Source organism: Neophocaena asiaeorientalis, unplaced genomic scaffold (genome assembly GCF_003031525.2).
Source record: "Neophocaena asiaeorientalis asiaeorientalis breed wild unplaced genomic scaffold, Neophocaena_asiaeorientalis_V1.1 scaffold102, whole genome shotgun sequence".
In the NCBI taxonomy this organism is placed as follows: Eukaryota; Metazoa; Chordata; class Mammalia; order Artiodactyla; family Phocoenidae; genus Neophocaena; species Neophocaena asiaeorientalis.
Genome location: NW_020175078.1, coordinates 3992900 through 4017114, shown reverse-complemented (window position 1 = coordinate 4017114; position 24215 = coordinate 3992900). Strand labels below are relative to the sequence as shown.

Below are 24215 nucleotides of genomic sequence, written 5' to 3'. Positions count from 1 at the left end.
CCCAGACCAGGGATTGAACCTGCGTCCCCTGCAATGGAAGCACGGAGTCTTAACCACTGGACTGCTAGGGAAGTCCTGAAAATAGAAATTTATACTGTGTTAAAATTTCCCATTATTTTTTAAAACCTTCCAGGTGATTCTTCTGGCAATAAGAGTTGAGACTCACTGACCTATGCTAACCAGCCCTTTTTTTCATCTGTACACTTCAGCTATGCACAAGTCGCCATAACCCAGTAACATTTTACACATTTGCAAGAAAGTCATAATATCTGTCACTGTAAAATTTCATCCAAGACCCAGTGTCCTAAGGTAAAACTGTGTTGATTACTCCATACCAGCAAGTATAATAAATCTCAGTTTGTTCACAGGGGGAAAGTATATCTTAAACTCTAAGCTATAGGGTCCTGATCCAAACACTCATGTTTATACTAAAACATTACCAGATTATAAGATTTCTGTAAGAACACTAAGTGAGCCTTTGTTCTGAAAAATGTCTTCCTTAGCTTGAGTTGCTTAGCAATCCATTTTCTTGTGGCGGCTCCTTATGCAGAAAAGTGGAATTTGAATTATCTTTACTTTCAGCTCAACCAATCAGTTATCACTGAGGCAATTTTGTGTTTGGATTGGATTGTGTTGTTATGTGTACTATGAGGATTTAGCATAGCCTGATACAAATCATGTGTCTTGTCCCTTTCAGCAAGCCATGTACCGGTCAGAGAAGCTAGTTTTACAACAAATCATGGTATTTCTGTCTATGATGTAGAGAAAAATCTAATTTCATTCCTACAGTCTGCAAAAATGGGCAGGCTAGTTGGATAATATTTTCAGAATGCTCCCATTTGGGATTTTTTTGTATTACCATTTATTTTCCCATTTTTATCTTGACACTCAGCAGGAGAATATACTTTTGTCTTTGATCTGCAATCTCAAAGGGCTAGCGTACAGAGAGGGGAACTTGAAGACACTGTAAACTTTATTTTTCAGAACTCTAAAAAAGAGGTTTCACAGAATCTTTATGAAATAATGAAAAAGAAAACCTACTTTTAAGTCTTTTTCCTTTTTCCATCTGCATAGTCTGTTTTTCCTCATTTTGTAAACTAGTATCCCTCTAGTGTCCCCTTTGTCCTACTTCTGGAACTGTTTTGGATTCATTTAATTTCTCCTAAACTTCTAGTTTTGCATTTTGGTTTTTTGTTTGCCTCAGCCATCCTTTGAAATACTTGTCAATAACAGAGTCTCAATCTGAACCATATGTTTTAGTGAACTTTTCCTTCTGTTGTTATTAAAAGGGAACTTGTTAACACTTAGCCTAGAGAAATAAAATGTTGAGAAAGTTACTTCTGGTGCTAAAACATTGCCTTTTCAGAATGTTTATTTTCTCTTCATTGGATATAACAGCTTTTATTTATCAGCAAAATTAATTAGTAAATTAAGTTATATGGACAAAAATAATGTTAAATAGGAAGGGAAGAGGATGCTTATAGCTATTCCATTTCTTGTAAACTCACCAAAAATGAGTGATAATAGTAATTTTTTAATATAAATTTATTTATTTATTTTTGGCTGCATTGGGTCTTGCTTGCTGCGCATGGGCTTTCTCCAGCTGCAGTGAGCAGGGGCTACTCTTTGTTGAGGTGCACAAGCTTCTTATTGCGGTGGCTTCTCTTGTCGCGGAGCACGGGCTCTAGGTGCACGGGCTTCAGTAGTTGTGGAATGCGGGCTCAGTAGTTGTGGCTCACGGGCTCCAGAACGCACGCTCAGTAGTTGTGGCACACGGGCTTAGTTGCTCCATGGCATGTGGGATCTTCCCGGACGAGGGCTCAAACCCTTGTCCCCTGCATTGGCAGGCGGATTCTTAACCACTGCACCACCAGGGAAGTCTCTATTTTCTTTTATTTTTTTGGAAGTCTCTATTTTAGATTAATAATTTTTAAGTAGATATCTTTAAAGAATAAGGACGAGAGGTGTTATTTCATGCAAAAATCTTTTCATTTTTCAGTCTTTCTCAGTGAATTTCTATTGGGCAAAATAATTCTCCTGCATCTACATTTTGTCCGTTAAAAGAGTGTTTTCTCTATTTAACTTGTTTGGGTCTTCCTGATTATACATACAATACAGAGTCATTGTAGAAAATTTGAAAATATAAAATTTTCAAAATGTAAAAAATGGTGAAAAAGCAAATCAGCCACAATCTCGCCACTCAGAGATAATCACTGTTAAATTTTGGTGTCTTCATTCAAGTTATTTTTCAGTGTACACATAATATGTGAACTTTGTTAAGAATCATATATTCTAGACATTATATTTTCTATATTTTTAATTACATTGTTCATAAGCTCTGGTTTAAAAATTAAACCAGGGCCTGGGGTGGGGGCAGAGTGTTTAAGAATCCACCTGCCAAAGCAGGGAACACAGGTTCAATCTCTGGTCCGGGAAGATCCCACATGCCGCGGAGCATCTGAGCCCATGCGCCACAACTACTGAGCCTGTGCTCTGGAGCCCATGAGCCACAACTACTGAGACCGCATGCCACAACTACTGAAGCCTGCGTGCCTAGAGCCCGTGCTCCGCAGCAAGAGAAGCCACCGCGATGAGAAGCCCGTGCACCTCAACAAAGAGTAGCCCCGCTCACCACAACTAGAGAAAGCCCATATGCAGCAACGAAGACCCAATGCAGACAAAAATAAATAAATAAATAATTTGTAATGAATAAATAAATAAGCCAGCCCCACAATGTGGCCAAAATAACAAATAAAGAACTCTAAGAAGGAAATTACAAGTTTTGCAGTTCATGAAGTCTTACAGATAAAAGGTCAAGAAGAGTAGTTATTCAAAAATAGGTAGTACCTTTTTGAAAGACGGAAGGGAAAGAACTTATGTAAGGAGAAATTCAGTTAGTTTTTTGTTTAAACATAAGGAAAAAGGAGTACATCTCTTAATCGTCCCACCCACTTTTGAATTATTCGTTAGATTTTTACAGCTTTCTTCCTCAAGTAAATTTTAAGCTTTTCCAAATTGTTTCTCAAAATCCATCCTGACTTTCTTCACAGCCCAAGAATTTGAATGGCTTGCCATTTTATTTATTATTTCTTCAGGCCATAGGTAACCTAGATAACAAGCGATCCCCTGAGATACTCCAAGTTTAGGAAGCAGAAAAGGTTCGTGTTGGAAGTGCCCGTTTGGCATATTCTATTTATTTTATTTTGTGAATAATTTCTATTGAGAGTGTGTTTTACACTGCTGTGTAAAACAACTCTTGTGTTTCACACTCCTGTGTAAAACAACTCCTGTGTTTTACTTATCAGTGTTGGGGACAATATCAGACATGTTGATGAAAGGATCTTAAAAACCTACATCCTCTTGATTTCCATTTCCAGCCATGATAGAATAATAGAAACCAAATTTATCCTCCTACCATAACTTTAAAACTAGAGACAAATACATGAAACAAAAGTTTTTGTTAGGCAGTGAGGGACAGTAAACCCTGAGAGAGGGAAAACAAACAAGTGAGTCTTACGATTGCCCCAGCTTGCTGCCTGGGGAGAGTTTCCTAGCCACATCTCAGGGAGGAGGAACCCAAGCAAGACCCTCTGTCTAAGTTAAGGAGATGGAATTAGGAGTCCCAGGAAGCCAAGGTGGCTTAGAGTTTGCAGGGCAGAATACTGAAGAGAAGAGGGTTACAAAGAGGTTGCTCTGGAGATCTAAGTGGGACCCTTTTGAGTCTTAGTTGATTGCTGACTGGTGCATTTATGTGCAAAAACTCCTCAAGGCAGGGAAAAGAACCATTCAAAAGGAACAGGCAGAACAATCCCTGGAGCTCACACAAGGACAGGAAGAGTTTAAATTCCTACCAGCCAGTATGTCAAAACCTCATAACACATGAGGCATTGAGTAGAGGACTTAAAAGAATACTGTTTCAGTAGTGGAGGACAATTAGCCTTAGATTAAAAGCTGCTCTGGTCCTGCCTTAAACAAGCAGGACCCAAAAGGATTAAATTGTCTCCAGATAACTGTGGCTCAGAACAAAGCTCAGAAATATTATTTAAAAATACAAGGGGGACTTCCCTGATGGCGCAGTGGTTAGGAATCCTAAGATACCATGCCACAGAGCAACTAAGCCCATGCCCCACAGCTACTGAGCCTGTGCTCTAGAGTCCACGAGCCACAACTACTGAGCCCGCACACCACGACTACTGAAGCCTGCTCACCTAGAGCCTGTGCTCTGCAATAAGAGAAGCCACCGCAGTGAGAAGCCCATGCACTGCAACAAGGAGTAGCCCCCGCTCGCCGCAACTAGAGAAAGCCTGCGCACAGCAATGAAAACCCAAAACAAACAAAACAAACAAAAAAAAAAACAAGGATATCCAACAGTCAACAAGGTTAAATTCATAATGCCTGGCATCCAATCAAAAATTAGGAAGTATGCAAGGAAGTGAGAAACTAATAAGGCCAATAATGAGGAAAAATCAGTCAATTGAAACTGACTGAAACAATGCCAGTATAAAATTCAGACAGAGGAAGAAGGACTAGGAAATAATGAACAGAGCATCCGTACTTTTCAGGGGGCCTAATGCATGTGCATTTGGCATCCTCCAAAGAGAGAAAAAGGGCGGACAAAAAAATATTTGAATAGTAATGGCTGAAATGTTTCAAAATTTATGAAAGTCATAAACCTGCATATCCAAAAAGTTCAACAAACTCAGGCAAAAGAAATATGGAGGAAACTTTTCAAAACGTTATAAAGGGAAAATTGTAAAAGTAGCCAGAGAAGAAAAGACCGGTTACATATAGAGGAACAAGATAAGAATTCGATAGACTTCTTGTTAGAAACAATACAAGCCAGAAGACAGTGGTACAACATCTGTATTTGGGGTTATGAGAGAAAAAACAGAATTCTATACCAGTAGAAATATTTTTCAGAAACAAATATGAAATAAAGACTATTTCAGACATGCAAAAACTGAAACAATCACCAGCTTACCTGCACTGCAAGAAATGTTAAAGGAAGTCTTGCAGACGGTAAGAAAATTATACCAGATGGAAACTGGCTACACAACAATAAAAATGAAAAGTCAAACAATATACTGACTGGGAAATCAAATATCTGAAAAAGTACTTATGTAGAGAGGATATGAAGAATTCTCAAACCTCAGTAATTAAAAAAAAAAAAACACCTTCAGAAACAATTTGTTTAAAAAGTTAAACCTACGTGTGGAGCACTGCTATACAATAGTTAGAGGTACATGGTGAGGAAAGGTGTGGAAACTTAGTGATGTTCTTTTCTTAATCCAAATGGAGGTTACATAGTTCTTCATCTTATAATTCTTTAAAATGTATAATATATTTCTGGGTACTCTTGTTGTATATATATTTCAAACCCCTAAATAGGTAATAAAATCATTAACTATGGGGGAAGACTTTAAGAGATAAGGGGCAAGAGAATGGGAGGAGAGGAACTGGAGACACTAAATAGAGACAACTTTTGAGAATTGCATCCCTAAAGGGAGCATTGAATTTCAGTAGTATATGGGAGGGGAAAATGAGGTTAAGAGAGAGTGTCCTGTTCTTTATTGAAAAAAAGTGTTTGCATGCTGAAATGAAAGACACCAGAAAGAGGTGTGTTGCTATAGGAGAGAGGGGGTAGAGTTGTAAGGTCCTCAAGGCGGATGAGAGTAAACACTCAAATGGAAGTCAGTTAGCCATAAATAAAATGCAGAGGATTTGCGTATGGTAAATGGAGGAAAAGCAGAGTGCATGGGCTCAGATGTTAGTATGTAGATAGGTGTGGTGAAGAGTTTATGAAAATACTTTTCTGACTGCTTTATTTTTCTCACTGATTTAGGATTCAAGATGTGAAGTGCATTATCAAAGAGTAGATGAATGTTTTAAAGGTTGTTTTGATATAAAGATTCAGCACAGTTACATTAAGACAGATTTCAAAAAGAAAGCGTCGAGATGTGGGGAAATGTGACAGATGTCTGATAAAAGCGTATAAACATTTGTATCACTTCTGTATGTTCTAGAATAATAATATTAATGATAATTATTTGTAGAGTTCTAGAATGAACTCCACAAATAATTCATGGAAATAAGTAGTTTACCCATTTGACAAGAACTAATAATAAATTATCACATGAGAAAACGTTCACTCTCCCCAACAATCTTAAGAAATGAGAATTAAGGCAACCTTAACCAAAAAAGGAGGACAAAACAGTTAACACTAAGCAGAGAGACAAACATTGCTGGGTGCTAGGTATATGAAAACTGATTCTATAAATCAGTCTGATGATATTTAACAAAACATGAAACTGCTGTACTTTTTAATTCTGTAATTCTACCTCTAAAAGGTTTACCACAAATATAATCCACCCCCAAAATTAAAATTGCTCCAAAAACAAGTTGTAAAAAATGTTGTTATTCATAGGAAAATCCAACAAAACTGATCCAAGAGAAATATGGAGTAACCTTTGAATAGTTTACTTTCATTTTTAATTTTTATTTTTTCTGCTAGGCTGATTAAATTTGGTTTAAATTCTGGTGAAATTTGCTCAGGTTGTCACAGATGGTGAATCAGTCATTGGGACTAATGAGATTCAGAGTGCTTGTTTTTTGTTACCTGCTTCAGTCTCTTTAATTCATTATTAAAGAATTAAACGTGTGATACCCAGACTACTATAGTCCCCAAATGGATTATATCGATTACTTACAGCATCTTCAGGGAACACAGCACATGTCTACTAAGCAATGTTATTAAGTTCAGGAAGTTTGTTTGACTGTCACTGGCAGTAAGACGTCAGATGGTTTAAAAAGGCAGAAAACCAAAGCACACCTTGCCAAATATTCATAAATTTTCAATGACATCATCTTTAGTAGTCACTAAAAACTGTAGCACATGTGAGACTTGCTTTTCAAGTGAACTAATTATTGCTTAAGAAGAATACACTGGGTCCTATTCTCCCATCAAAAATAATAATAATTTGAAATAATAGTCATTATATTTGCAAAACCATAAAGAGAAGATGTGAATGATAGCAATGACATTTTTATGTAGGGTTTTGAATACTATTACTTTTCCTAAATCATCAACCATTTTGTGGATGACTTCATATAATATGACTTCTTTGTGTGTACCTTTTACATATGCACCATTTTTGTCCGTTCTACTATTTCCTTATTTATCTTCTTTGTAAACAGCATTATTGAGGTAAAATTCATATACCATACAATTCACCCACTTAAGTGTACTGCTTAATAGTTTTTCGGATATTCACAGATGTGCAGCAACCATCACCACAGTCAATTTTAGAACATTTTTCTCTCCAGAAAAACAAACAAAAACCCTGAAGTAGGGCTTCCCTGGTGGCGCAGTGGTTAAGAATCCACCTGCCAATGTAGGGGACATGGGTTTGAGCCCTGGTCCGGGAAGATCCCACATGCCTTGGAACAACTAAGCCCACACGCCACAACTACTGAGCCTGCGCTCTAGAGCCCATGCTCCGCAACAAGAGAAGCCACCACAACGAGAAGCCTGCGCACCACAACGAAGAGTAGCCCCCACTTGCCGTAGCTAGAGAAAGCCCGCGCGCAGCAACGAACACCCAACGCAGCCAAAGATAAAATAAATAAATTTATAAAGAAAAAACAAAACCCTGAAGTAGAAGCAAACCAAGTGTCCATCAGCAGATAAACGGATAAATTAAATGTGGTGTACACATACAGTGGAATATTATTCAGTTTTTAAAAGGAAGGAAATTCTGTCACATGCTACCGCATGGATGAATCTTGAAGACATTATGCTGTGTGAAGTAAGCCAGTCAGAAAAGGACCAATACTGTATAATTCTACTTATTTGAGTTACTTAGAGTCATCAAATGAATAGAATCAGAAAGTAGAATGGTGGTTGCCGGGGGCTGAGGAAAGGAGGAATGGGGAGTTGCCATTTAATGGGTTCACTTTCAGTTATGCAAGATGGAGAGTTCTGGAGATGGATGGTGGTAATGATTGTGAAATGATGTGAATGTGTTTAATGGCAGTGAGCTATATGCTTAAAACGATTAAGTTGATAAATTGTATGCTATGTGTATTTCCTCACAGTTTTTAAAATTTCAATGTGAATATACTGATGAAGGGGGAAAAAAAGGAAACTCCGTACTCTTTAGCTATCGCCCTCCAACCCCTCCACCACCACTATCATCTCCTAGCCACTAATCTACTTTCGGTCTCTGTAGAGTTCCCTGATACGGACATTTCATATCAATGGAATTATGTGTAGTCATTTGTGACTGGCTGCTTTCACTCAGCATAATGTTTTTAAGGTTCATCCATGTTGTAGCATATTACCAGTAGGTTACTCCTTTTTATAGCTGAATAATACTCCATGGTAGGGATATATCACATTGTGTTTATCCATTTGTCGGTTGATGGACATTTGGGTTGTTTCCACCTTTGACTACTGCTGTAAACGTTAGTTTGTACATTTTTGTGTAGACATCTGTTTTCATTTCTCTTAGGTATATACCTACGAGTGGAATCACTGGGTCATGTGGTAACTGTATGTTTAATCATTTGAGGATGATGTTTTCCAAAGCAGCTGCAACGTTTTACATTTCCATAAGCAGTGCATGAGTGATCTAATTTCTCCACATGCTTCTTTTTTAATATAAATTATTTATTTTGTTTATTTTTGGCTGCGTTGGGTCTTTGTTGCTGCACGTGGGCTTTCTCTAGTTGCAGCAAGCGAGGGCTACTCTTCATTGCGGTGCACGTGCTTCTCATTGCAGTGCACGTGCTTCTCATTGCAGTGGCTTCTTTTGTTGCAGAGCACGGGCTCTAGGTGTGCAGGCTTCAGTAGTTGTGGTGTGCGGTCTCAGTAGTTGTGGCGCTCGGGTTCTAAAGTGCAGGCTCAGTAGTTGTGGTGCGTGGGCTTAGTTACTCCGCGGCATGTGGGATCTTCCCCGAGCCAGGGATCAAACCCATGTCCCCTGCATTGGCAGGTGGATTCTTAACCACTGTGCCACCAGGGAAGTCCTCTGCACGTCCTTTAATACTTGTTAATTATCTGACTTTTTTATTATAACCGTTCTAGTAAGTGTGAAGTAATATCTCGTGATTTTGATTTTGATTTTCCTGGTGACTAATAATACTGAATGTCTTTCTGTGCTTTTTAAGCCATTTGTATATTTTCCTTGGAGAAATGTATATTCAGATCCTTTGCTCAATTTAATTGGGTTGTGTGTCTTTTTATTGTTGAATTGTAAGAGTTCTTCATATATTCTGGTACAGGTTCCTTAACATATATAATTTGTAAATATTTTCTCTCTTTCTGTGGGTTGTCTTTTCACTTTATTGACGCAGTCCTTTCAAGTACAAAAGTTTTTCACTTTGATGAAGTCCATTTTATCTTTTTTTCCTTTTGTTGCTCATGCTTTTGGTATCATATCAAAGAATTTATTACCAGGTCTGTGATCACCAAGATTTATGTCTATATCTTCTAAGAACTTTATAGTTTTAGGTCTGACATTTAAATCTTTTTTTTTGTTGGGGGGGTGGTTTGCGGTACACGGGCCTCTCACCGCTGTGGCCTCTCCCGTTGCAGAGTACAGGCTCCGGACACGCAGGCTCAGCGGCCATGGCTCACGGGCCCAGCCGCTCCGCGGCACGTGGGATCCTCCCGGACCGGGGCACGAACCCATGTCCCCTGCATCAGCAGGCGGACTCCCAACCACTGCGCCACCAGGGAAGCCCCTAGGTCTGACATTTAAATCTTTGATCCATTTTTAGTTAATTTTTTATATGGTATGAGACAAGCATTCAACTTCATTGTTTTGCACATAACTATTTAGTTTTCCCAGTGCTATTTGTTGAAAAGACTGTTCTTTCCCCATTGAATGGTCTTGGTACCCTTATTGAAAATCAGATGATCATAGATGTCTGGGTTTATTTCTGGACTGTCAGTGCTCTTCTACTAATCTGTTTATCCTGTGCCAGTGCCACACTGTATTGATGAAGTTTTGAAATCAGGATGTGTGAGTCCTCCAGTTTGGTTCTCTTATCAAGATTGTTTCGGCTATTCTGGGTCCCTTGCAGTTCCATATGATTTTGTAATCAGTTTATCCATTTCTACAAAGAAGTCAACTGGGATTTTGATGGAGATTGTGTCAAATCTGTAGATTAATTTGGAAAATTGGCATCTTAACTATGTTAATTCTTCCATTCCATGAACATGGGATGTTTTTCAGTTATTTAGATCTTTAATTTCTTTCAACAATGCTTCTGTAGTTTTTAGAGTTGATTTTTCACTTGTTTTATTAAACTTATTCCTAAGTGTTTTATTCTTCATGATGATACTATGAATGGAATTGTTTTAATTTCATTTTGATTGTTCATTGGAAGTGTCTAGAAATGCAGACTATTTTTTGTGTATTGATCCTGTATCCTACAACTTTGTTGAACTCATTTACTAGTTATAATACTTCTTAAATAGATTTCTTGGGATTTTCCATATACATGATCTTGTCATCTGTGAAGAAATTGTTTTATTTCTTCCTTTTCAATTTGAGTACCTTTTATTTCATTTTCTTGCCTTATTGCTCTGGCTGGAATGCTTAGTACACTGTTCCATACAAGTAGTGAGAGCTGGCGTCCTTGTCTCCTTCATGACTGGACAGCATTCAGTCTTCCACCTTAATAAAGATGTTAGTTGTGGATTTTTCATAGGTACTCTGTATCATGTTGAGAAAATATAATGTATTACATTAATTGGTTTTCAGATATTAAATGACCCTGGCATTCCTGGGATAAATCACACTTGGTCAGATTTTAGCATTTATATTCATAAGAGATATTGGTCTGTGGTCTTGTGGTACCTTTGTCTGGTTTTAGTATTAGGGTAATATAGAATGAGTTGGGAAGTGTTCTTTTCTATGTTTTTTGGAAGAGTTTATGAAGAATTATTGTTAATTTTTCTTTAAATGTTTGATAGAATTCAGTGGTGAAACCTTCTATGCAGGGGCGCGTGTGTGTGTGTGTGTGTGTGTGTGTGTGTAAGTTGTTTTATGATTACTACTTCAATCTCTTCATTTGTTATAGATCCATTCTGATTATCTGTTTCTACTTGAGTTCGTTTTGGCAGTTGGTATATTTCTGGGAATTTGATCTATTTTCTTGGTATACAATTTTGCATACTATTTTATTATCCTTTTTATTTCTGTAGTTAGTCTAGTAATCTCCCCTCTTCATTTCTGATTCTGGTAATTTGAGTTTTCTCTCTTTTTTTCTTGGTCAATTTAACAAAAAGTTGTCAATTTTGTTCATCTTTTCAGCTTTTGGGTTTTACTGATTTTCATCTTGTTTTTCTGTTCTCTATTTTGTTTATTCCCACTGTAATCTTTCTTATTTACTTCCTTTGGCTTGCTTTTGGTTTGGTGATCTGTCCCCCAGCCCTCTACCCAATGTCTTAAGATGGAAGTGTAGGTTATTGATCTGAGATCTTTCTTCTTTTTTAATATTGGCATTTACAGCTATAAGTTTCCCTCAAAGCACTGCTTTAGTGGCATTCCATAAGATTTGGCATGTTGTATCTTCATCTTCGTTCATCCCAAAGTATTTTCTGGTTTCTATTTTGATTTCTTCTTTGACCTATTGGTAACATAGTATTGTGGTGTTTAATTTCTACTTACTTGTGTGTGTCCCAAGTTTTTTCCTGCTGTTTATTTCTAATTTCATTCCATTGTGGTTGGAGAACATACTTTGTATTATTTCTATCCTTTTAAATTTACTGAGGTTCATTTTATGGCCCAGCATATGGTCTATCAGGAGAATATTCCACGTACACTTGAAAAGATTGTATTGTTGCTGTTATTGTTGGATGGAGTGTTCTGTAGATGTCTCTTAGGTCTAATTAGTTTATAGTATTATCCAGGTTTTCTGTTCCTTGTTGATCTGCTGTATTGTTGTTCTATTCATTATCGAAAGCAGAGTGTTGGGAATTCCCTGGTAGACCAGTGGTTAGGACTCCCTGCTTTCACTGCCGTGGGCCTGGGTTCAATCCCTGGTCTGGGAACTAAGATCCCACGAGCCACACGGTGCAGCCAAAAAAAAGGCAAGTGGAGTGTTGAAATCTCCAGCTACTATCATTGAATTGTATATTTCTCTACATTCTTTTCAGTGTGTGTTTCATGTATTTTAGTGCTCCTTTACTAGGAGCTGATACGTTTACAACTATTATATTTCCCTGACCCTTTTTCATTATGAAATGCTTTCTTTATCTCATACAGTTTTTGTTTTAAAGTTTGTTTTGTCGGATATTAATATAGACATACCAGCTTTCTTGTGGTTACTGTTTGTGTGATATATCTTTTACCATCCTGTTATTTTCAGCCTTTATGTCTCCTGTAGACAGCATATAGTTGGATCATTTTTTATCCTGACAATCTCTGTCTTTTGATGGAATCATTTAATCCATTCACATTTCATGTTATTATTAATGTACTTGGCTTATGTCTTCCATTTTGCTTTTTGTTTTCTATCTCCTGTGTTTGTTTTTTTATTCTTCCTTTTCCTGCTTTCTCTTGCATTAAATGAATATTTCCTAATGCAGCATTTTAATTTCTTTCTATTTTACTTTTCTAGAGGGTTTTTGTTAGTGGTTTTTCTAGGATTTACCATATATGTCTTAACTTATCCAAGTCAGCTTCTGATTTACACTAGTTTAATTCTAGTGATATAAAGAAAAGTTACTGCTACACTGCTCTATTCTCTTCCCCCCTTTTTTCTGGTATTCTTGTTATACATATTATATTAATATTACAAACACAATACATTGTTATAACTATTACCTTACCATCAGTAGGCATTTCCTTAGCCCATACAGCTTTGTTCCCACCCACATCCTTCATGCTATTATTGGCAAATATGTTACATTTGTATATGTTATAGGCCCAACATTATATTATATACATATTATTTTATACACTTGCCTCTAAAATCAGAAGAAAGGAGGGAAAATATGTATTTCTACAGTCTTTCCAATTACATAATTACCTGTTCTTGGTTGTATTAGTTTGCTCAGGCTGCCATAACGACTGGGTGGCATAAACAACAGAAATTTATTTTCTCACTGTTCTGGAGACTGGAAATCCAAGATCAAGGTACCATCAGGGTTGATATCTGGTGAGGCTTCTCCCCTTGGTTTGCAGATGGTCACCTTCTCATTGTGGGCTCATTTGGCCTTTCTTCAGCCTGTGCAAGCAGAGGAAGAGCAAGTTCTCTGATGTCTTTTCTTATAAGAGCACTAATCTCATTGGACCAGGGCTCCACCCACATGACGTCATCTAACCTAGTTACCTCTTCATGGCCCCATCTTCAAATACCATTACATTGAGGTTAGGGTTTCAACATATGAATTTGGGAGGGATGCAAGCATTCAGTCCATAATACTGTACTCTTTATCTTTTTGTGTTTGTTCTAATTAGTGCCTATCGTAAAGTGCCTATTGCCGTCAACAAATTCACAGTTTGTATTTACTAAGGAAAGTCTTAGTTTTGCCATCATTTTGAAAAGTAGCTTTGCTGGATATAGGAATCTCTGTTAACAGGTTTTTCCCTTGACCATTTTGAATATGTTTTCCCACTGCCTTCTGACCATCTTGTCTGCTGGGAAGTTAGCTGTTAATCTTACTGGGGTTACATTATAAGTAACTAGTCATTTTTCTCTTGCTGCGTGTCTTTGACTTTCAGCATTTTTACTATGGTATCTCTTTGGATCTCTGCATTTATTCTGCTTAGAGTTTGTTGAGGTTTCTGGATGAGTAGGTTATTGTTTTTCAATAAATTTGGGATGTTTTCAGCCATTATTTCTTGGAATGTCATTTCTGCTGCTTTCTCTCCTCTCTGATAATCCCATTATACATGTGTAGGTTTGTTTAACAACACCCCACATTTCTCTGAAGCTCTTTTTTCTGTGTTCCTTTTTCTCTTTGTTCTTTAACTTATATAATCTCTTTTAATCTGTCTTCCTCCACCAGGGCTCGAACCCGTGTCCCCTGCATTGGCAGGTGGATTCTTAACCACTGTGCCGCCAGGGAAGTCCCAATATTCTCTATTTGTTAATGCAACCTTGTCACCGTTCCTTCTTTACTTCCTTATGCATGGTTTCCTTTGGTTTTGTGAACATGTCTGTAATGGCTACTTTACAGCCTTTCTGATAAATGTGAAAAATCTGTTCTTTCTCACAGGCAGTTTCTGTTCCCTGCTTGCATCCAAAGTATGGGTTACACCTTACTGTTTATTTTCATGCCTTGTAAATTTTTTTTTTTAATTAGACATCTTAGATAATGTATTGTAGCAGGTCTGGTTATTGTTGTTCACTTGTTAATTTGTTTAGTGACTGACTGGATTATTTTAATGAAGTCTATTTAAACCTCCCACCACCAGCAAATGTTCAGCCTCTGATTTTTTTCCTCAAGCAGGGAAAACTATTTTGGGTATTCTCACAGTCATCCTGGAATCACAGTGGTTTCGGTTGGACTCTATTTCTCTTTTTCCTTGACCACATCCACTAACTGCTAGCTGATTACTCTGTTGTTTTCAATAATGCACTGACTCATAAATTGCTCTACAAAGTAATTCAATCAAAATCTGTCTCCTTTGAAGAAAAAGTTTCTGTAGTCAATATTTGATTTTTATTCTGACATAAGGAAGGCTCATTCCTGCTGTCTTTTTACCTGTTTCCCTCTTGCAAACTAGCAAGCCTACAGTTTAGCCTGAATCTTGAATCTCTTCCCAGTTGTCTTTACCACAATCATCACTGTTCCTGAAAGCACCTGTAGGCTTGAACTTCGTCCCACTCTGTTGCAATTAAAGACAGTTCTTTTGGGGCTTTCGTGGTGGTGCAGTGGTTAAGAATCTGCCTTTAATCCAGTAGTTCTATTTCTAGAAATTTATCTGGTTGCAATACCAGCACAAAGGTGCAAAGATAATGCTAAAGGTGTTTACTGCAGTATTATTTGTAATTAATAAAAGCTGGAGGGCTTCCCGGGTGGCGCAGTGGTTGGGAGTCCGCCTGCCGATGCAGCGGACGTGGGTTCGTGCCCCAGTCCGGGAGGATCCCACATGCCGCGGAGCAGCTGGACCCATGAGCCATGGCCGCTGAGCCTGCGCGTCCAGAGCCTGTGCTCCGCAGCGGGGGAGGCCACGGCAGTGAGAGGCCCGCCTACCGCAAAAACAAACAAACAAACAAAAAAAAGCTGGAGGGCTTCCGTGGTGGTGCAAGGGTAAAGAACCCGCCTGCCAATGCAGGGGACACGGGTTCCAGCCCTGGTCCAGGAAGATCCCACATGCTGCAGAGCAATTAAGCCCGTGCGCACAGCTACTGAGGCTGCACTCTAGAGCCCACAAGCCACAACTACTGAGCCCGCATACCACAACTACTGAAGCCTGTGTGCCTAGAGCCTGTGCTCCGCAACAAGAAAAGCCACCTCAATGAGAAGCTCATGCACCACAACAAAGAGTAGCCCCCGCTCGCCGCAACTAGAGAAAGCCCATGCACAGCAATGAAGACCCAACGCAGCCAAAACTAATAAATGAATAAATAAATTTTTAAAAAGACAGTTCTTTGGAGAATACATTAGGTGTATTTTTATAGCCTCTTTTCTCCCCAGAAAAATCTCTGAGCCAGGGCTCAGAAGCTGGGGATTTGGACAGTGATTAGCTTCTCTAAAAGTGACACCCTATCCTATGAGCTGAGCACTTGGTAGAGGGTGGGGAGACCACAGCCTAGGATCACTGGCTTACCTCTCCTAGTGTGAAAAATCACCACTTCAGGAGCTGGGGCAAGGGTGATCAGGCCAGGGCCTCAGTATTCTCTGCATATCACACCCACAGTAGACCCTCTGTTGTACAAGCGGAGGTTGGGTGGAAAGGAGTTCCCGCCTCTCATGTTCATTCACCCCAGATTTAGCTTCAGCAACAGGTACCTGAGGGCAGGATGAGAAAGCTGACATACCACTCCTCCTAGGAAGAAATCCTCCCTCTGGTGCTGTGGGGAGAGGGAGCTCTGTGTTCTTGGCTACAGCTGTCTGGAGTAGAGTCTGTACTTCACTAAACTGGGAGGGGCAGGAAGGAGTAGTATTGGTTCAAATATCAAACTCACTTTTCGTGTTTGTTTCTGGTTTTTTTTTTCGGTACGCGGGCCTCTCACTGTTGTGGCCTCTCCTGTTGCGGAGCACAGGCTCCGGACGTGCAGGCTCAGCGGCCATGGCTCATGGGCCCAGCCGCTCCGCGGCATGTGGGATCTTCCTGGACCAGGGCACGAACCCGTGTCCCCTGCATTGGCAGGCGGACTCCCAACCACTGCGCCACCAGGAAAGCCCCAAACTCACTTTTCTTACTGAGTTTTCATACATGTTCTTGAATAGATGTTTCTAGTTTGCTCTTCATCCTTAGGATCATTTCCATAGGGTTTCAATGGTGGCTTTTTTATAGCTTTCACCACTTTCAGTGGGGAAAGCAGATCGGTAAACTCATGCTGTCATGCCAGAAGTCAGTCTCTAATTGGTGAAATTTGATTCAAAAAAGAAGAAATTATACTGTTCTGGCATCCTGTCTTTTGAAATTATATTTAAAAGATTTTATGAAGCTGTTTGAGGAATGGGATACGTGTTCTTCAGCTGTATCACACAGGCATACAAGCATCGTCCTCAGTGCCAGTGACAATTTTACGGTCTCACAGACTTAATAAGCAGCTAAGTAATTGTTAAAAAGAGCACCTTAGGATCAGCTATACTAAAGCTAAAATTACTGTTTGGTGAATGTTTGCTACCACTTCAGTGAGCTACTAAAGTGATATATCCGTTAGCTCTGCACTGACAGAGCTGCTTGATAATAACCAGTTTATACTAGTGGGGTGGTTAGAGTATGGCCCTTCTCAAATTCAGTCATTCTCCCAGGAGCACCACAGATATCTTTGTGGTTGATTGTGTGTGATAATAGCTACCCTTATATTTCTCAAGCCAAAGGCATCTTTTATGTGAAATGTGCAGTGCAGACCCTTGGGTCTCATTCAAGTACTTGAAAACTACAAAGTTCATTTTAAGGAAAGTGTTAGCCCTTACTGCAAGTAATTCTACATCCTACCTATTTTTTAACAGGAAGTAATCCTCTCTTCAGGCAAGATTTCCCCCTCAGCTTCTCAGTTTCCTGGTAAAGTTATGAACTGCGTTTCATGTCTTCTATCAAAGGACTAAATTCCTCTATAATTAACTACTTGCTTTAAATTCAACATAGAATACAATTATGATATGCCTGTAACCCAGCGTCTGCCAGAGGCTTAAATGTTTGCTTCCTTTATCTTCCTGGCAGAGTCTTAGTATCCTCTGGGTTCACCAACTTGTCTTAGCTGCCGGGAAACACAAAGTAGATTCGGTTCTCAGTGAACACAACAATCTTATCCCAGATGTCCCTACACCATTTCTGTTTTGCTTTTAAGTGTTTTCTCTTCTCTGTTTTTTAGTATACTGTTTTTTTTTAATCTTTCACATTGGAAATAGGTGAGCTATAAATGAATACTTCTAGGAATATAAACATTTAACCAGAAAGCCTAGAAAAATTGGCCATTTGCATGTAAGGAAAACTCCAAATATTGTACAATAAAAGTTTTATTTGGCATTTATTTTCATTAATTGAGCGTATAGTTTGGTCAAATTCTAATTGGTGGAGGGTTTGTTTATATTGTCCTAGCTAGATATCCTCATCACAAAAATACATAAGGTAGAAGTCACCTTGAATTGCAAAGAGCTTATAAGGCAGAAAGCTAATATTTTCTTCCAGAGACAGCAAACCTGACTGAAGTCTACCCTTCAAATGAATTGAAGGTGACTTATATTTCAGAAGAACAGTGTAATTGTCTTCACACGGCATACTGTGACTTCTGAAGACTTCTGAAGGAGATTCAGATTATTAGTTGATATTAAATCCCTGATACAGCATTTAAAAGTTGAACTTCTCAGGCAGTTTTCATAGGGTATTTTTAGTAATTAGAATTATTAAATGCATGTGTGCATTTTTGGAAAAGTTAACTGCTACTGTCACGTCCATATTATTCTCTCAATCTTTTTTCTTTTCATATGTAGTTTTTTTGGTTTTTTTAAATAAATTTATTTATGTATTTATTTTTGGCTGTGTTGGGTCTTTGTTGCTGCGCGCAGGCTTTCTCTAGTTGCGGCAAGCGGGTCTACTCTTTGTTGCAGTGCACGGGCTTCTCGTTGTGGTAGCTTCTGTTGTTGCAGAGCACGGGCTCTAGGCACACGGGTTTCAGTAGCTGTGGCACGTGGGCTCAGTAGTTGTGGCACACGGGCTTAGTTGCTGCGCGGCATGTGGGATCTTCCCGGATCAGGGCTCAAACCTATGTCCCCCTGCATTGGCAGGCAGATTCTTAACCACTGCACCACCAAGGAAGTCTTTGTATGTAGTTTTAACATAGTTGTGATACTATTGGATATTTTTTGTTCGTGTGGTGTAGGGTTTTTCACGTTATTAACAATTTCTTTGTAAATATAATTTTTAATGTTTGATTTTATGAATATACAATAATTTATTAACCCTGGTGAGCAACTTGAATTTCTTCATTTTTATAGGGTCTTTAGAGTGGGATTAATAAATCATAAGATATGACTGTTTTTTAGGTCCTTGGTACATTTTTTTAATGTTTTCGTTTGTTTGGATTTTTTTGTTTTTGTTTTTCTTCGGTATGCGGGCCCCTCACCACTGTGGCCTCTCCCGTTACGGAGCACAGGCTCCGGATACGCAGGCCCAGCGGCCATGGCTCACGGGCCCAGCCGCTCCACGGCATGTGGGATCCTCCCGGACCAGGGCACGAACCCGCGTCCCCTGCATTGGCAGGGGGGCCCTCAACCACTGTGCCACCAGGGAAGCCCTGTTTGTTTGTTTTTAATAAATTTATTTATTTCTGGCTGCGTTGGGTCTTCGTTGCTGTGTGCGGGTTTTCTCTAGTTGCAGCAAGCGAAGGCTACTCTTCGTTGCGGTGTGCAGGCTTCTCATTGCAGTGGTTTCTCTTGTTGTGGAGCATGGGGTCTAGGCGTGCGGGCTCAGTAGTTGTGGCGCTTGGGCTTAGTTGCTCTGAGGCATGTGGGATCCTCCCGTACCAGGGATCGAACCCGTGTCCCCTGCATTGGCAGGCAGATTCTTCACCACTGCGCTACCAGGGAAGTCCCTTTTTTTTTTTTTTCCTTTGGCTGCCTCGGGTCTTCGTTGTGGTGTGCAGGATCTTTTTTTCTTTCTTTTTTTTTGGTTGTGGTGCACAGGCTCATTTTTGCAGCATGTGGACTTCTCTCTAGCTGTGGCACCTGGGCTTCTCTCCAGTTGTGGTGTGCGGTTTTCTCTCTCTAGTTGTGGCATGCAGACTCCAGGGCACGTGGGCTCTGTAGTTGTGGCGCAAGGGCTCCAGAGCACGTGGGTTCTGTAGTTTGCAGCACTTGGGCTCTCTCGTTGAGGCGCGCGGGCTTAGTTGCCCCATAGCATGTGGGATCTTAGTTCCCGGACCAGCGATCAAACCCACGCACCCTACATTGGAAGGCGGATTCTTTACCACTGGACCACCAGGGAAGTCCCTACAGACATTTTAAAATATACATAATTGTAAACAGAAGTGTACTGAACCCCCATGTACCCATCACTTAGCTTGTACATTTATCAACTAATGACTAATCTGTTTTCGTTTAAACTTCTATGTCATCCTCCTCCCATATTATTTTGAAATAAACCCAGGTATCATATTATTTTCATTCACGAGTATTTCAGTATAGGTATCCCTAAAAGGTTTTTTTAAACCTACCTAACTTAATAGTACTGTTTCACATTCTAAAAAATTTAACAGTTAATTTCTTAATTATATCCAATATCCAGTTGGTCTTTGTATTACCAGCTACCTCACAAGTACTGCTTATGTTTTCACACATTTGTCTTGTAGAGTGTCCCAGAGTCTGGATTTGACTGATTGTGTAATCATGGTGTTGTTTAACATGTCTCCCTGTATTTTCTGTAATTCAGTACTTGGATCTAACGTAGTATTTTTGATGCAGTTATGTGAGATGTAAATGCAAAAAGTTGTTAAAGCTAGATTAAGAAATAATATACCATGTAAAGAAAGTTGATTTAAATGATTAAAAAAGGGTGGTAACAGGGTTTTATAATAAATTAAGATTTCTGATTCCTTGAGAATTCTCAGAAAGAATTCACAGTATTGCTCTATGATTTTCACTATTTTCTTGAAATTGCTAAATGGAGAAAACTTTAAAGACATATTATGACAAATCCCATATTAGTTTGATTCTCAAAGACTAACCATTGAAAAATACAGTAATAGCTTAATGGTTTTACAATAACAGCCTTCTATTTTTGTCAGTATTTCTATTAGAATATGTCAGAATCATGTTCTATTGTTTATTTTATTCCTTAGATAGTACCTTATGTCCTTAGATAGCACATTTTTTAGGGAATAATGTATTTTTTTCTGAGTCTCATCATTGTCTAACTGCATATTCTCTCTTCTAAAGTATAGCTTAGTGAGATCCAAATAAAGTACCTTTTTATTCTGTAAAATTAGTGAGTTATTTTTCTTCTTTTTAAAATAATTATTTGAACAGTACAAAAATCATATTTAGAATAAGTCGTAAAAGAATAAGAGCAATGAAATCAGGAGTTATTTTTACAAATCTGTGTTATTGTCAAAAACAAGGTGACTTTTATCCAAAAAGTAATTATTTATAACTCTCAGTTTAGAAAAGAGTTAGTTTTGACTTTTACTAAGCTGACCTACTTGAAAAATAATTTTATTTAAATAAATTTATAGGACTGTTCATTCAAAGAATCTTTACAGTCATCTCCATCTCATTGTGCTGTGTTTTTGTGTATGTTTGATTTTTTTCCCCATAGCTCCTCAGTAGGTTACTTGCAACCTCCAGGATCAGAACAAGTACAGTTGCCTCGAACTACTTCACCATGCAATTCCCAGCAGCTTCAAGGCCACCAGTGTGCAGGTATGAATAGACAATTGGAAAAAAAGAAGGCAATGGTTTGTCCATTTGAGAAATAAATTCTTTGGACATTTCTAGATAAAGGTTTTCAACTTGTTAGGTGCTGAGATGTACCCAGAGTATGCAGGGTGCCATGAGAAATCAGAGCTAACAGGTTCCGCCCACTTCTTCCTTTTCCCCTGCTACCACTGCCGCTGCTCTCCGATTCTCCTCCTCAGGCTCTCCTTCCTGCCTGCCTCATAAGTATTGATGTTCTCTGGGATACCTTCTCTCATTACTCTTCAGCTTCTTCCTCGGAGGTCCAACCACTTCCTCGGTTTCAACAACGGCTTTTTGCCAGTGTCTCCCAAATTTTATTTCTGCCAAGACAAGACCACATAGCCAACTGCCTGCTGGACATTCCTACTCAGGGATGTGTCAGGGGCACTAGATTTAATATTTCTCCCTCTTCCTGCCTCCCTTTCCTCACCTTCTATCTAGGGTCCAATACAAATGACAAAATTATAACTCTCTTCCGTTCTCCCCTTTCACACTCAGGCTTCACCATTTCCTCAAAGCTGGTACCGTCTTTCCTTCCTCACTGCCTCTACTTTTGGTCAGTTCTTTTCATGTCTTCACAGTAATTTCTTATGTGTTTTGCTTATTTCATGTTGCCCCATGTCCAGCTTTCCTCCTCCACAACACATGCACACATATATACACAGTTCAAGAATCACTGTCCTGAAACAGATGTCTCTTCATGTCATTCCTCTGAATTAAAAATTTGCACAGATTCTCCATCTACACTCCCTAGCAATTAAGCCTTCTATTTATACGTATATGCTCAAGTCATACAGAACTCTATTTGTAGAATATACTATGCTCTTTCATGCCAAAGATACTTGTGTACCTGTTCTTCCCTCTACCTGGCATGCCTGTCCGCCATCCAGTTTGCCAGAATCCTGCTTATCCTTGAAGTTTGACTCAGAAATCACCTCTTCTGCAAAGCCTTCCTCAGTCCTTAAAACAGAGTTTGTTGCTTCATTTTCTCTGCTTCCATAGTGTCTTAAACAATCCTTTATCATATTTTATTGTAATGATCTGTTGACATATGTAATCTCAAAGAAGCAGAGAAACAATAAATGATTATCAAATACATGATTAATAGTGGCTGCATCAGCATGGGCTGCTGTGGCCAACGAGAACCTTGAGATGTTCCTAAGCAGTCAGCCCTTCTGTGGTGTGCCTAGCCAGGTCAGGGTGGTGCTATTTCTGGGGAATTGGAAACTACCATTACGATTTCTGCAATGCAAACAGTGGCCCTGGAGGTGGGGCACAGGGCACCTTACCTTACACTGAAGTGGTGAGTGGCAGAGTTACATTCCGAATACTAGTAGTGCTGCAGTACCAGTGCCATGGCAGGAATAAATCAGATAAGAAGGTAGATATTGTAGTCCACAGGTACTGTACAGCTAGCAGTGTTTGTACATGCATACGATTATTATAACTCTTTAAAGTCAGCCAAGGAGGTCTTCCTAGCCTTTTTCAGGCGAGAAAATACGATAAAAGAGGAAAAATAATTTCCCCAGAGTTATAGGACATTTCAGGGCACTGAAATTGTGCTTTCTGATTCCTGTATCCCAAACTTTTTCCCACCGCATGAGACCGATTCACTCAAAAGACGACTTTTCTCTGTATGTCAAAATTTCTATAGGATACTAATTTTTCCCAGTGTTCCTTTATGTATTTAGAATAATGCTCGTTTGAAAATGAATTTATTTTAAAAATTAAGCACTTTTGTAGATCATGTCGCAGTTGTCCTACTCTATACTAGGTCTTGTTGTAGATAATTGGACTTTCCTGACTTACTATGTTGAGGTTAAGTGAGATGTTTAGGTCTACAGAGTCAATTTCAATGTCTTTTTAAACACAGCACTTGTATGTGGTATAAGCATTAGAGTTTAAATCTGGCTTGCATAAATAGCAGTAAAATTTTTTTCAGAGATGTAAAATTATTGCCATTATCTTGGTGTTTAAAGATACCAGCTATTTGCTAAAGTTTGCTAATTGCAGTGTCCTGATTCTGATTTTCAGCTGTGCCACCTCCACCAGCTGGTGGCGGAATGGTGATGATGCAGCTCAGTGTACCAAACAATCCACAGTCTCGTGCCCATTCACCCCCACTGTGGAAGCAAAACAAATATTACTGTGATCACCAGAGAGGACAGAAGTGTGTGGAATTTAGCAGTATAGACAATATTGTTCAGGTAAGATGCTTCTTTTATTATAATTTAAAAACTTTCAATATTTAGGTACATAAGATTGACCAACCTATAAGACTTGATGCCGAATTTGAAATCTTCTCAAACAAATTAGTAAAGAAGTTTGAACATTCTCTATATCCAGACAGTTTATTTCAATATTTAAATATGTTTCCCAACGTTTGCATAATTTAAATTTTTTTAATTTAAAAATTCAGAAGATAAACTAGGTCTGAAATTTGGTAAAGAAAATGAATGAATTAAGCTGTTATCCTACCTTTCCCATCTGAACTGTATTTTACTGTAGCCAGAAAGTTGATGAGGGAATGCTCTTCATCATAGAAGAAATACAACTAATAAATTTAAAAGCAATGATAGAATTTAAAAATCACTATTTTGGAATCCTGTTAAAGTAATGAACAGGGAAACATCATCAGCAAATGCCAGAAACATTAGGAAACGATTTATGGGGAACTTTAAAATGGGTAGATTAGGCAGACAGCACTTGAAGCAACTGTTCAATTGTAGCATCAATTAAATTGGGCCAACCAAACATTATTTGCTTCCTAATGTGGTTTAGAAGCATCACCTATGATATACTCTTGTCAAAACTATTGAACCTGGGAATTTTCTGGCCGTCTAGTGGTTAGGACTCTGAGCTTCCATTGCTGGGGGCACGGGTTTGATCCCTGGTCGGGGAACTAAGATCCCATAAGCCGTGCAGTGCAGCCAAAAAATATATATATATTGAACCTGAGTCTAATCAAGCCTCTCTAAGTCTAGCTGTTAATTTACAGAAAATAAAGGAAGAAAATATAAAGCAATTTATATGTACAATGGAATATTTTATTGGATAAATTGGCCTATTTCTTTAACAAATAAATGGCATTTTTAAATGAAGGATGAGTCTGTTGTAGATTAAAAGA

General features: G+C 38.7%; 1 protein-coding gene across 5 annotated transcripts in view; it reads left to right on the top strand.

Moving 5' to 3' along the window:
• The window catches only part of R3HDM1 (R3H domain containing 1), a 177229-nt gene that overhangs the window by 143908 nt on the left and 9106 nt on the right, over positions 1-24215 (top strand). For all 5 annotated transcript variants that reach the window (XM_024764119.1, XM_024764118.1, XM_024764117.1 and 2 more), the window contains 2 exons: positions 20949-21052; positions 23123-23295. In XM_024764119.1, the coding sequence (XP_024619887.1) occupies positions 20949-21052; positions 23123-23295 (277 nt within the window). The remainder of the gene's footprint in view (positions 1-20948; positions 21053-23122; positions 23296-24215) is intronic.